Source organism: Rhinolophus sinicus, chromosome 14 (assembly GCF_057876585.1).
Source record: "Rhinolophus sinicus isolate RSI-liver-muscle chromosome 14, RSI-T2T, whole genome shotgun sequence".
NCBI classification, from domain to species: Eukaryota; Metazoa; Chordata; class Mammalia; order Chiroptera; family Rhinolophidae; genus Rhinolophus; species Rhinolophus sinicus.
In genome coordinates, this window is record NC_142514.1 from 112,552,372 (window position 1) to 112,567,453 (window position 15,082).

The 15,082-nt window shown below is 36.4% G+C and overlaps 1 protein-coding gene across 4 annotated transcripts in view; it reads left to right on the forward strand.

The window, feature by feature from the left end:
* The window catches only part of ALKBH8 (alkB homolog 8, tRNA methyltransferase), a 58,623-nt gene extending 44,512 nt beyond the window's left edge, over nucleotides 1-14,111 (forward strand). For all 4 annotated transcript variants that reach the window (XM_019715705.3, XM_019715704.3, XM_074335530.2 and 1 more), the window contains 2 exons: nucleotides 5,672-5,821; nucleotides 6,732-14,111. In XM_019715705.3, the coding sequence (XP_019571264.2) occupies nucleotides 5,672-5,821; nucleotides 6,732-7,289 (708 nt within the window). In that variant the 3' untranslated portion in view covers nucleotides 7,290-14,111. The remainder of the gene's footprint in view (nucleotides 1-5,671; nucleotides 5,822-6,731) is intronic.
* Nucleotides 14,112-15,082: the final 971 nt, after the last annotated feature.

Genomic DNA, 15,082 nt, shown 5'->3' on the forward strand with positions numbered 1-15,082 from the left:
TTGTTGTAAATACTCATGTCACCACTGCTCTGTGAGCACTGGAGCTTCCGTTTCTCAAGCTTAGGGGAGCTAGACTAGAGAAGGGGAGTAGGTAAGGAGAACGAGAGCAGTCTACATTCATGGGCTATTGTAGTATGTCAGATTGCTTGTAATTCATTTTTACTTCATCATAGATATTGAGCACCTACATAGAGAAAGTTACTACTACAGTTGAGGAAAGGTAGAGTTTGTGCATTCAGATAAAAGAATAGTTTTTCATCAAGGTAAGACAAATATTGTCATCATGCTTACAATTACATTTTAGTTTAAAGAATAAGGTCTGGTGAGTTAAGTATTTTCATGCTGAAAAGGAAATAAGCTTTTGATGTGTCATTTAAAATCACAACTCAAAGTTCAAAACAGTGTGGTATCTTCAGGTGTTTTAGGGTACTGTACAAAAATGTTTCTCAGTAAGCACTGCTCTTGCACTTTCTTGATGATAGATAACCCATGGCTTTATCGAGTTAAGAATCATTTGTGGTTGTGAAACTTGATTGAAGTTAACCTTACTGACTTAGTCATAATGATAACATTTTTTTACAATTGAGAAAAACAGTTACTTGATGTACAGGTAACTAAACTAAAAGCTGAAGGAAGCTGATTCAAGGTGTATATTTAGGAGTGGAAAATCACAATACTCTCACTCCCCATTACCTACATTCATTTTATCAGCGGAGGTCTGCAGTTATTCCTTCCTGTCTGTTATTCCTGGAGGTTACTGCATTGTGTGTCCTCTAGGGAAGGCTCAGTAAGTGTTGGTTTAATGAATGAATGAAAAGTACTTGTCTAGTTGTAGTTTTCTGGTTTTCGTTATACCAAAAATGGAATTATTTATGATAATAGGGAAGCCTGCTTCTTTAAGCTGCTGAAGCTACAACCTGGATAGAGCAATGATACTTGAGTGTATTTTGAGCAGCCATCTTGAACATAAAAATGTGTGCATTTTTGACATTCATGAGGGGATGTGACCTGAGACATTCATGCTAGGTCTTTAAATGTAGGATATAGTCTCAGAATCTAAAACTTTACTAATATCACTTTACCTATAATTTTCTTAACAAAATGCATTTTTAAAATACCAGCTGGGGTCTCATGGAAATAGTTTTATGAACTGCTTTTCATTTCTGTAAGAAGTGTATGTTGTGAATCTATTCTTATCTCGTCTCAACCATGACTGAGCTTGCTCATCTCTTTAATTCAGAAATTTTACATTCTGGCTAAGAAACATTTCTTTTTTAGATTTCTTCAGTTACTTTTCATTTCTATCAACTAGCTGTTGACTTTATTTTTAGAGTTAAATTTTATAAGCAAAGACTTTATACTTTCAAGAGACTTATTGCCTTTATAACAGTACCAATAATAACTGAGGTGTACATCTCCAGAGCGTGGCCTGCCTCATTCTCTAAGTGATTGTTCTGTGCTTTGATCTCAGTACATTCGGTCCAAATGTGTTTCTTAGATAAATAATTACCTAATACCTGGTATGGACTTTCCTGGTTGCTGTAAATAGTTGGGAACACATTAATAATAATGTCAGAGGTCTATTGATAATTATAAGAATTGGAGGTATGTTTATCTAGGCCTCTTCTGTACATTTGTGTGTGTTTGTTGTTGTTTAACTGTTGACCACCCTAGTAAAGGAGCAAACAGAAAGGAAACTAGCGTTTAGCTGTGTGCTAAATGCGGTGCTGTGTTGTCTCACATACGCGGTGTTTGAGATTGGCGCTATTGTCTTCATTTTACAAATGGGAAAACTGGTGCTCAGTCAGGTTTGACACGCCCAAGGTTAAATGGTGTCAGGGCAAATATCAGAACCTCAGCTCCAACTCCAGAGTCCATACTCTGGTGCTGTGCTAAGAGAGGCCTTAAAGGCTCGGTGTGGTGACAGACAACACCAGGCTATAAACTCAGACATGACAGGAATCGTGTCTGTTTTGTTGTCCACTTACTTGGCACGTAATAGAAGCTTATTAATGGTTTGTTGACTGGTGAGGAGCAAACCTGTGAATTCACCTTCAGTTTCTTACATGAAAACCAGAATACATACAGTGCTGTGTTCTGCAACCTTGAAGGAATGTAACATCAAAATGGGAGGGCTTTAACTCAGAGGAAGGTCCCTTTCGGATACGTGGATGCCTCTTCATGTCTGGATCCAGGACAAGAGTTTTTGCTCACCCCTTCTTCCACATATGGACAGTAACTAACATTTGCATAGCACTTTTATGGTTAGTGAAATATTTATTAAACATCATCTTTGTTTTGTTTGATTCTCATACTGACCTTGAGAAGTCAGTACTTTTATGATGAGAAAAAGAGGCTCTGAGATATAAAGTAGCTTTTTTAGATTGTTCAGCTAGTTTTTGCTGAAGCCAGAATTCAAATCTGCTTTTTAGTGTGCTCTTTTCACTGTACTTGACTGCTTTTAACTATTTCTCTGCACTTTATATCCTGCCAGTCTGGTTTTCCTATAATTGCATATTTTCTTAATAGTTTTAAACATACATTTTTTAAGAGATAAAAATAATATAGCCATAATTCAGAAAATGGATGAAAGGAAAGGTAATACCCTAATAAACCAGTTTATTGTGAGAATGTTCTTCTAGTGTTTTTCCCATAAAATTTTTATATACTCATAGTGTGCGTAAATGTGATAACTCATTTATATTATTTAATAATATTTCCATTTTGACATGTAACCTTACATAGTTTGTGGACTTTATAAGTTGTTGATCTTACTTGAGATTTGATTGTGTTCAGTTAGGAGTTATTATAAATAACTGTAATGAACATGTATATTGAGAGACAATGTGATAGAAAGAAATAATATGGATTTTGGGTGTGAGAAAAACCTAGGTTTAAATCCCTGCTCCACTACTTTACTGTTCAACTTGGGCAAATGGCTTATCTTTTTTGAGATGACGTTTCCTCATCTGTAACATGGTGGTAATAATACTTAACTCAAGGTGTGTTATGAAGGCTAATTATATTAATGCAAATAATCTACTTTCATACATAGAGGGTACTCAGTAAAAGGCAATTTTATTAGCCTATTTAGCTTTTTCTATATTTTGGACTATTTTCTTAGGATAAATTTTTAGAAGAATAATTATTGGGTCAAAAGTTGTGAACATTTTTATCTTCCTTAAAAAATGGTTTGCCAAATTGCTTTTTGAAATTGGTTGAGCTAATTTGTACTGTCACTGACGTTTTATGAGAGTAAGTTTTGTCATATTGTTATCACTGTGGTGCACTTTGGTTTTAAAGTTTGATACTTTAATAGAAAAATGGAAACTTGTTTTAGTTTGCACCTTTGGTTACTCAGTTGAATATTTTTTTTTAAATTTTACCTGTACTTCCAGAATTACATGTTATGCTTTGTCAAAGATTTAAAAATATACTTTTATAGGAGTGTAAGTATCCATTTTAAGCTCAATCAACATGTTTTTATGTCACTGATCTCCATCTAACACACAGAAGTATGTAGCTTTACCTGAGTCTTTTAATATCAGTGAGTATTCAGAAATAAGCCATTTTCGGTCCTGTTGCTGACATTATACAGTATTATTAGGGAGAGTTTCAAATACTTGGTACTATCCTTAGTATAAAAACTTAGGAGAATTTAAAAATAGAAAGGGAAGAGAATGAAATAGTGATGATTTGACTATCGTATATGGAAGACTCATGCAAAATAAGTGGAAGATGAAAGTGCTGAGCTGGGCATGAGTCAGGTCACTGATCAGTGGGGAGTCTACATAGGACCTGGTGCCTTATGACTGAAATTGCCCCCGCTCTCTTGTTGGCAAAAAGGAGTGCTCTGTACAAATAACCGTAAGAGCCTGGCGGGAAGAGAAAGGACATTTGCTCTGATTTTGTTTGGCTGCTGTTCTTGTTCTATCTGTGATTCTCAGATACTAACTTTCCTCTTTTGAATAATTATCAAGCTCTGTGTCTGGGGATTTGTTTTACAAGCAAGTTGGATTTCTTCCTGTTGACTTTTAGCGAGGTATAGCCATCTGTCAGAATTGGGCATACTTGAAACTTCTGATTCCCTGAACTGAACTTTATTATAACAAAAGCTGGCAAGCACCAAAACAGAATGTGTTACTTGAGTGGTATTGTTATCTTGATGGTGGTTCAGTGACATAGAATATGGATGGAAATAAAAAAATAAGCAAGTTGTGTATCTTACACAGGTAAAGGGAGCAATTAGTTGGGAATCGTTCCACTGTTGTTATGAATGGACCTTTAGTACTTTTCCATCTTAAAATATGTCAAAGGGAAATTGCTATACTTTACCTCTAGCTTGGTACCTTTTATTATACCTCAGAAATTAATGCATCTCTGGGAAAGACTATAGAGGCTGTTTAATACCAATTAGAAATTGAGCAAATTCATACTAAGTATGGCTATCATGGCCATGTGATTTAACTCAATAAGACTTGTTTGACATGAAGATTCATAGTCTTTATTCTCAGATGGATTGAGGGAACCTGTATGATCAATGTTTACTACATCAAAAACTCAAATGAGTAAATACAAGCTTGAGGTGGCTACTTCTGTTTGATGAAATCTGCTTGTACATATCTTTTCTCTGTTGTGGAGACTGGGTTAATGAGAAACATTTGGGGATGATTAGTAGTGATTTAAAATTTCTTAACCCCCCCCCATCCTTTCCTCAATTTACATGTGCACATTGCGTGCATACATGCGTGCTCTCTCTCTCTCTCTCTCAGCACACACACATGCACACACACATACACACATAGCATTCTTATAACTAAACAGTAAACCTGTGTACAAAAACAATAACAACAAAACTAGAGAGAAAATAGGCAGTCCCAACCTCCGAACACTTCCCAGAGAACCAGACACATGCACAAAGCATGTGAGGCCTTACCTGCTTGGAGAGATGAAAGGATGTTGCTAGCTGCCTTCAGGGTTTTTATTCCCATAGGATGGTTTGGTTGTACTAAAAAATTTAATTAAATATCATTTTACAAATTTTGAATTCAGCACTTTATTCTTGAAATATATATTAGGTGTTTAGCAGAACAAGACTCAATAGCTTTAAAAAATGGAATAAGTTATTTTACTTGTTTATTGTTTCTGATTGTACAAGTAACACATATTGAAAAATATAAAGAAACAGGTGGAAAATCAGCTATTTTCCTGCTACCTGGGCCCTCAGAGTATAGCTTATGTAGGAATGAGAGATAACCTTAGATCCTCTTATTTGTAGCTGCCCCCAAAGACTGTATGTCAATGTTTATGGGATAATTTACATTTTTATGTGTGATAGATATTACAAAGAGATCTGGATTCTTAATGGTGATCAATTAGAGATGCCAATTAGACCTCCCATTTCTACCAGTGTTGTTTTTACTTTAGTTATTCGTTTCCATTCACTAATTTGAGTTCTGTTTGATACCTGTTAAGGTAATAAATGCTGCCCTCTGTAAATTATATATTGTGACTTTGTACTGGCTGTAAGAACTGATAATATGGCCTTCTTTGACCATTTCACAAGGAATATGAAATCTGTCTCAGAACTCTATGGTAAGGAATAAACCCCCTGTTCTTAATTTCTCACGACATTTAAACAAGGTGTTACAAAATTCTTTCTCCGTTATAGATTGGTTGTGATCGTAGCCAAAACCTTGTGGACATTTGTAGAGAGAGGCAGTTTCAGGCCTTTGTCTGTGATGCGTTGGCCGTACCCATCCGCAGTGGGGCTTGTGACGCCTGCATTTCCATTGCTGTTATTCACCATTTCGCGACAGCAGTAAGTACTGTCTTTCTCTCTCCAAGAACTTGTAACTAAAGTGGCAGGAAGTGTTCATGGATTTTACTGGTTGGACCCTGTACTAGCTTTTCTTTTCTTTCCATTCTCTTTTCTTGTCATACAATTTGCCACATTTGTTAAGTGAGCATGTGGAGTGGGGATGAGTTACATGGGAATTGTGCTTAGTTTACCAGAAGCCTGACGGGACGCTGTGTTTTTATTGCTGCATATGTCTGCTTTTTTCTACTATGGGTCTTACTCATCTTTAAATTTTGACTGTAACAAACAGACTTTAAGAGCGCCTCTGAGCCTCTTCTCTATTTCCCATCTTTCTTTCTCAGCTGTCACTCTCATCCCTGACATCTGAATCTCACTTCTTTCCCATTCTACTTTTCCTCTTTTCCTATTTCCTCAAAACTTGGATACTTAGCTGGTAATAGTATGTCCCTGATGTCTTTAACTAATCACATATTGTTCCTAATTTTAAAATAAGTGAATTTTATATTTTTCTTTTGGAAAAAAAATCTTACTTTTCCTGGTGTCAGTGATTTCTCCCCCAATCTAAACAATAAGTTTATAGATCACCCTGTACTGGAGTCACCAGCAGTTTCATTATACCTTATGGCCTTAACTGAATTCAAAACAAAACAGAATGGAAAACCTTCTATGCCTCTATTTTATTAATAGAAATAAAAATTTCCTTTTCCTACTTCTTTAATACTTTTTTTTTACTCCTCAATTACAGAACAAAATTCCGCTCCCCCCCTTTTTTTCCCTTTTTGTTTATATATTTTGTTAGATTTTCTGGGATGTTCATCTTAATTGAAAACAGTCCTGTAGTCAGTTATACTTTCCTGTTTTCTCCCTATGTCTCCTCCTGGTTGATAAGTGGCAATATGTTTTTTGCTAGGAGCGCAGAATGGCAGCTCTCCAAGAGCTTGTTCGACTTCTGAGACCTGGTGGGAAGGCACTCATTTATGTTTGGGCAATGGAACAAGAATATAAGAAGAAGAAGTCCAAGTATCTTAGAGAAAACAGAATTGGCCAAGTAAAAAAAGAGGAGATCCTTGATGACGCATCAATGCAAGAGTTGCTTGTGGAACAAATGCCCGATGTGGGCAATCAAAATTCAGCAAGTTCTGCCCCCTCCATCAGTGACTCTCAGAAGGGAGGATGTAATTCAAGGAAAGTAACTAATTCCAAGCTACCCATTCACACTAACAGGACTTCTTTTCATTCTCAAGACTTGCTGGTTCCCTGGCACCTTAAGGGAAACTCTGGTAAAGACAAACCTGTTGAGCCATTTGATCCGATAGGATCCCATGACCCAAGTCCTGTGTTTCACCGTTACTACCATGTGTTCTGTGAGGGCGAATTGGAAGCTGCCTGCCAGACTCTGAGTAATGTCAGTATTCTGCAAAGCTACTATGATCAGGGGAACTGGTGTGTGATTCTTCAAAAGGTCTGATTATGAACATATCATATACAGGGAAGAAATGCTCAGCTTTTTTAAAAAAGGAGACTAAATTAACTGTATTTTTAATTAAAGAGAAAACTTGTACAAAAGTACTAAAGCGGTGTACCTGAGAGAAATTTGGAAGTAGAGATCAGTTAGGAAATAGGGTACTACTATTGCTGACCACTTCATTTTATCCATAAATGTATGTGTCTCCTATAGGGAGGAACAGGGATGGTTTTTTAAAGTGATCGAAGTAGTTCATGAAGTATTTGGGATCCTGGGGTAAGAGTACAGCATTTTGAAGGTAGATTTTTGTTATAAAATGTTTCCAAATAAATTAAATTATGTAGAATCATAGTGAAGTAATCATACAACATTTTAATAAAGAAAATTCCTATTTAGTAAAAAATTATCTGAAATTTTATCTGTGATTGTTAGCTCCATAAAATCATAGAGGATAAACACTCTGTCACCACACCTTACTAGTATAGAGCATGACAAATAATAGATAAAATTTTAGTCAATCAGATAATACCCATATGCCAATAGGAGCTTCATCCAACAATTATTTATTGAACACCTATTATGTACCAGTTACTATTTTAAGTACTGGGAGGGGAGCAGTCAACAACAAAGAACAAAATCCTTGTCCTCATGGGGCTTACATTCTAGAAGGGAAGACAGACAAGCAAATAAATATAGGCTACATGCCAGATAGTGATAAATGCCATGGGAAAAAATATAAAACAAGAGTGGAGTTTTACCTGGCAACAAAAGATTCATTTTAAAGTGCTGAAATAACTACTAATCCTGGCTGTGGTTTATTACCAAGAGTTAATTGGTATTCCTAATGTACTGATCTAGGTGCTAAAGGCAACCCAAATATTCTCTTTTAATAATTCTTTTATGTAAATAAAATAATAAAAATAAAAAAGTAAGAATTGTCAGTCAGACCTAATTATGCCCTTACAGCCAAAGCTATGGTGTTATTATTGGGTATTTCTAGTTTGTTCATAGTTCGTTCCAGTTCAGGTGCAATCTGGTTATTTTTTTACCAAATATTTCATAGTTAGCTCATTAACTTACCACTTAGGTCAAGTTTCCAGGAGGAACAAAGGTAGAAAGTTAACCATAGATCAAATTATCATGTATACGAAAATGTTTTTGTTTTGTTTTTTTAAATATTTTACTCCCAGCATGCATTGCTTTTATATTAGTAACGTTGATGATTACTTCAAAGAAAATTGCTTTCTGTGAATGAGGGCTGCCTGATAATTAAATATCTTGTTACTAAATGTTAGTGATACTTACCTTCAGGCATCAAACTTTCAGAAACCTGTGGTGATCAATAGTAGGTCTTACATGAGACAATGATTATTTTTGTCATGGAATTTCAATACAAGAATATAATTGTTCCCTCCAGATGAGTTCATGAGATTTACGATATGGGAAAAAAGAATAGAGGGCTAAAAATAGTTTTATTTCTGATACAGATTCTAAGACTTTATATCACAATTTGAAGTTCAACTCATGCTAATAAATTTTAAAATCTAGATAAAATAGATGGTTTTCCAGGAAGATGCAAATACTAAAATTAACTCAAGAAGAGATAGAAAATTGAAGATGTTGAAAAATAGTATAGGAATGCAGAACTTGGCTCTTGAATCAGATTTCCCAAAGTTGAATTCTAGATCTGCTATTATTAGCTGTGGACTCTGGGCAAAATCCTTAACTTTTCTATGCTTCAGTTTTCTTAACTGTATAATTAGAAAAGTTGTTACAAAAATTAACTGAAATAATACCTGTAGAGTTCTTAGAATAGTGTAAGAATATAGTATGCATTTAGGAAATGTTTGTTATTATTACTCCCAAAGAAGGCTCGCAGGAGTTTTAGGTATTGAGTGATGTCAAATCTAATTTGTTAATTGTGTGATAAAAATCTAAGTTCTTTCTGAGTTTTTTTGTTTTTTTTTTTGTCTGATTGTTCTCACCAGTTGCACTGGATGTATAAAAATTTCCCACTATGACCGTGGATTTCTCTATTTTTCCCTTTTAGATCTAACAATAATAATAGTGCAAAACTGAAAAAAAAAGCCTCAAATATCTATCAACAGTAGAATGAGTAAATAGTCAATTCATTATGTTACTTACACAAGGAACAAAAGTGAATAAACTATATTTACATGCTACGTTACAAATAAACCTTGGAAACATAATGCTGAGTAAAAGAAGCCATACACAAACTAATAGTATATGATTTTTGCAGAGTTCAGGTGTCTCTAAGACTACCCTCACTTCTGACCAGCTACAAAGTTCAGGGGTTCCAAGAGCACCCTCAGGTTTGATAATTTGCTAGGATGGTTCACAGAAATCACTGAAATTGTTATACTCATGGTCACAGTTTATTACATCAAAAGGGTACAGATTAGTCAGCCAAGAGAAGAAGTGCCGAGTCCAGGAAAGGTCCATGGAGTTTTCAGTTGTCCTCTTCCAGTGAAATTGTGAGCAGACGTGACTTCTCCCACAATAATGTATGACACTACACATGGAGTGTTGCCAACCAGGGAAGCTTACCTCAGCCTTAGTATTCAGTTTTTATTGGGACTTCAATCACACAGACATGGTTGACCACCTAGGTGGCTGACCTTTAGTTTCCAGGCCCTCTGGAGGTCAAACTGATATCATTTGGACCACTTAGATAATAGTAAACTTTTGAAAGGAGGGGATGAGTGGGCCTTGTGTGGTTATTCAAACATTCTTTCTCTGGGTGGTATTTACATAGGTCCTTGCTTCCTGGTAATTCACTGAGCTCTACACTTATGATTTCTTTATACCTTTATATATGTGTAATATAAGCTTCAAATGTGTAATATAAGCTTCAAATTTAAAACAATTTGTAAAAGTGCTAAAATACATGTACATGTTTTGAATATATTTTTATATTAGTTTAAAAAATATTGTTATAAACAAATTTTTAATTTTTCAATTACAGTTGACATACAATATTATATTAGTTTCAGGTGTACAGCATAGTGATTAGGCATTTTATAACTTATGAAGTGATCACCCTGATAAATCTGGTACCCATCTGACACTGCAAATAGGTATTACAATATTATTGACTATATTCCCTATGCTCCCTTGCACCCCCATGACTATTTCACCCCCATGACTATTTTGTAACTACCATTTGTATTTCTTAATTCCTTCCCCTTTTACCTCATTCCCCCTAACCCCTGTCCCTCTGGCAAACATCAAAATGTTCTCTGTATCTATAAGTTTGTTTCTGTTTTGTTAGTTCATTGATTTTGTTTCTTAGATTTTACATATAAATTAAATCATATGGTATTTGTCTTTCTCTGTCTATTTCACTTAGCATAATACCCTCTAGGTCCATCCATGTTGTTGCCAATGGCAAGATTTCATTCTTTTTATGGCTGAGTAATATTCCATTGTCTATAGTACTACTTCTTTATCCGTTCATCTCTTGATGGACACTTAGGTGGGTTCCATATCTTATTGTTGTAAATAATGCTGCAATGAACATATGGATGCACATATCCCCTCGAAGTAGCTTTTTGGGTTTCTTCGGATAAATACCCAGAAGTAGAATTTCTGGGTCCTTCTTTGTCTCCTGTTATAGCCTTTGCTTTAAGGTCTATTTTGTCTGGTATAAGTATTGCTACTCCAGCCTTTTTTTTTTTTTTTTTCCATTTTCATTAAATATCTTTTTCCATCCCTTTAAGTCTGTGTTTTTTCCATCTGAAGTGAGTCTTTTGTATGAGGCATATTAAGGGTCTTATTTTCTTATCCATTCAGCCATCCTGTGTCTTTTGTTTGGAGCATTTAATCCATTTACCTTTATAATAATTGTTGATAGATGTGTAGTTATTGCCATTTTATTATTAATATTTTAAATAGTTTTTTTCTTATTCTTAAAGAAGTCCCTCTAGTCCCTCTAAGATTCCTTGTAATACTGTTTGGTGGTGATGAACTCCTTTAGCTTTTTCTTGACTGGGAAACTGTTTATCTGTCCTTTGATTCTAAAGGATAGATTTGCTGGGAAGAGTAATCTCAGTTGTAGGTCCTTGCTTTTCATCACTTTGAATATTTTGTGCCAATCACTTTTGGCCTATAAAGTTTCTGTTGAAAAATCATCTGATAGTCTTATGGGAGCTCCCTTATAGGTAACTGCCTTTCTTTTGCTGCTTTTAAGATTTTCTGTCTTTAAACTTTGGCATTTTAATTATGATGTGTCTTGGTGTGGGCGTCTTGGAGTTCATCTTGTTTGGGACTCTGCATTTCCTGGGCTTGTATGTCTATTAATTCACCAGGTTAGGGAAGTTTTCCGTCATTGTTTCTTCAAATAGTTCTTCAGTTCTTTGCTCTCTGTCTTCTCCTGGTGTCCCAATGATGTGAATGTTGGTATGCTTGAGGTTGTCCCAGAAACTCCTGAAACTATCCTCATTTTTTTGGATTCTTTTTTCTTTTTGCTGTTCTGACTGGGTGTTTTATGCACCTTATCTTTTGAATTGCTGATTTGATCCTCTGCTTCATCTATCTGCTGTTGATTCCCTCTAAAACATTCTTTATTTCAATTGTTGTATTCTTTATTTCTGACATTTTAAAAATGTTTCCTATCTCCATTTTTATGTTTGCTATCTCTTTGTTGAAGTTCTCCCTGAAATCATTGAGCATCTTTATAACCAGTTTTGAACTCTGCATCTAGTAGGTTGCTGTTTCCATTTTGTTTAGTTCTTTTTCTGGAACTTTCTTCTGTTCTTTTATGTGGGACATGTTTCTTTGTCTCCCCATTTTGCCTGCCTCCCTGTATTTGTTTTCCTGTGTTAAGTAGAGCTGCTGTGTCTTCTGGTCTTATGTAGAGTAGTCTTATTTAGTAGGTGTCCTCTGGGACCCAGTGGCACAGTCTCCCTGGTCACTTGAGCCGGGTGCTGCAAATGTGTCACTTGTGTGGGTTGTGTGTGCCCTCCTATTGTAGCTGAGCCTTGGTTGCTGTTTGCACATCAATAGGAGGGATTGACCCTCGGGCGGATTGGTTGTGAGGACTGGCTATGACTACAGTGGAAGAGCTGTTGTGCAGGGGTTAACCCTACAGAGCAGGATTCACTTTAGCAGGGCTGTGGTGCGTGCCCAGTCTGCCCTTTGGGTGTGTTGTCCTCAGAGGCAGCTGATAGGTGCTCTGGCTTGGTCCAAGCCAGTCACCAGGAGTGCCAGCTCTGGGTCCTCCTGGGAGGGGCTCCACCACAGGCCAAATTGAGCCACAGACTGTACCCTGTCAGAGGCCACCTAGAATGAGCCACAAAGCAATCCACAGATGACTGCCACTTGTGCGTGGCTTGGAGATGGCTGGGAGAGGTCAAGCCTTGAACTGTTGCTGTCACCAATGCTGGGTTTGGGGCTGCTCAGCAAGAGTTATGGGGCATACCGAGGCCAGATGCTGCATGTTTGGGTGTTGTGAACTTTTGAGAGATTTTAGGAAAGTCAATAGCATGAGCCAAGATGGGCCATTTGTATGAAAAAGCCACTAGAAGCAGCTTGGGTGGGCCTGCAAGTTGGGTGGGGCTGGGGTCTCAGAGAATCACCAGGGTGGAGCAGACAAATCGTGTTAACCAGGTTGATGGAGATTCAGATATAGTGGCTGCCTGCATCCTCATGCTGGGTGGGAGGAGGGCTAAACTAAAGAATAAGGACTTCTGCCACCACTTCTGTCTTGGAGAAAGCTGACCCTCCATCTCTCGCCTTGAAGGCAGAGAATTCAGTTTTTTCCCCTGTGTCCCTAGCACCTTTCAAGTTGCTGTCCCAGCACTGGAGCTCAGAGCAAATGAGTCTGTCAATGAGTAAGACCATGTGTGGGCTCTTTAAGAGGAGAGTCTGAGACTCCAGCAGACTTGCATCTCACTCAGCCACAATCTCGCCTGGTTTTCACAACCAGAAGTTACAGAGACTTTCCACCCTGGCACTGGAATGCTGGGCTGGGGAGCCTGGTGTGTGGTTGGAATCCTGCACTCCTCAGGGAGTACCTCGAGGTATCCCTCCCAATTTTTAACTGCCACATACAGGTGTAGGACCAGCCCATTCCATGTCACCATCCCTCCTACCAGTCTCAACAAGGCTTCTTCTGTATGTCCTTAGTTATAAGGCTTTAGTTCAGCTAGACTTCAGGCGATTGTCAGTGATGGTTGTTCTGTAGTTTAGTTGTAATTTTGATGTGATCATGAGAGCATGCAAACAGAGCGTTTACCTATTCTGCCATTTGACCAGATTTTTTATATCAGTTTTCATAAAGTATAATTTACATATAATATTCACCAATTTTAAATGTATAATTTGATGAGTTTTGACAAATGCATATGGTCATGTAATCATTACCACAATCAAGAATGAGAACATTTCCATTGCCCTGGAAAGTTTCCTCCTGCCCTTTTCCAATCAGTTCCCTCTTCTCACATCAAAGACTGATCTGCTTTCTATCACTATACTTTTGCCTTTTAGATTTTCATAAATGGAATCATACACTTTGTAGACCTTTATGTCTCTTTTTTAACTCAAGACAATGATTTTTAATATTCACCTATTTCTTGATATATAAATATTTTGTTCCTTTTTATTGCTGAGTAATATTCTGTTGTATAGATACATCACAATCTGTTTTGCCAATCACCAGATGATAGACATTTGGATTTTTTTCCAGGTTAAAATTAATATTTTTCTTTTCAAAAAAAAAAGCTGCTGTGAACATTTTGGGACATGTCTTTGTGTTTACATGTTTTCATTTCTCTTGAATAAATACCTCAGAGTTGAATTGCTGGATCATATGGTAAGTGCATGTTTATAAGACACTACCAAACTGTTTTCAAAAATGGTGATACCAGTTTGCTTTCCTATCAGCAATGTTTGAGAGTTGCCGTTACTCCACAGCCTTGCCAACACTTGGTATTATCAGTCTTTTTAATATTAGCCATTCTAGTGTGTGTGTAATGGTATCTTTCTGTATTTTTAATTTGCATTTCCCTAAACACCTATGGTCTTGGACATTTTTACATATGCCTATTTGCTATTTGTTTATATTCATTGTTGACACGTCGGTTCAAACCGTTCGTCAAGTTTTAAAAATTGAGTTGTCTTCTTTTTGATGAGTTATACTACTGTGTTTCCCTGAAAATAAGACCTAGCCGGACCATCAGCTCTAACATGTCTTTTGGAGCAAAAATTAATATAAGACCTGGCCTTATTTTAATATAAGACTGGGTCATAATATAATATAATATAGTATAGTATAGTATAGTATAGTATAGTATAGTATAGTATAGTATAATATAATACCAGGTATAATATAATATAATACAATATAATATAATGTAAGACCCGGTCTTATATTAATTCTTGCTCCGAAAGACGCATTAGAGCTGATGGTCTGTCTAGGTCTTATTTTTGGGGAAACACGGCATTTATATACATTCTGGATAAAAGTGCTTTATCATATATATGTTTTGCAAGTATTTTCTCACAGTCTGTGATTTGCTTTTGATTTTCTTAGTACTGTCTTTTAAAGACCCAATATTTTATTTTATTTTATTTTATTCATTATTATTTTTTAATTTTATTGGGGAATATTGGGGAACAGTGTTTCTCCAGGGCCCATCAGCTCCAAGTCATTGTCCTTCAATCTAGTTGTGGAGGGTGCAGCTCAGCTCCAAGTCCAGTCACTGTTTTCAATCTTTTAGATACAGGGGGCGCAGCCCACCATCCCATGCGGGAATTGAACCAGCAACCTTGTTGTT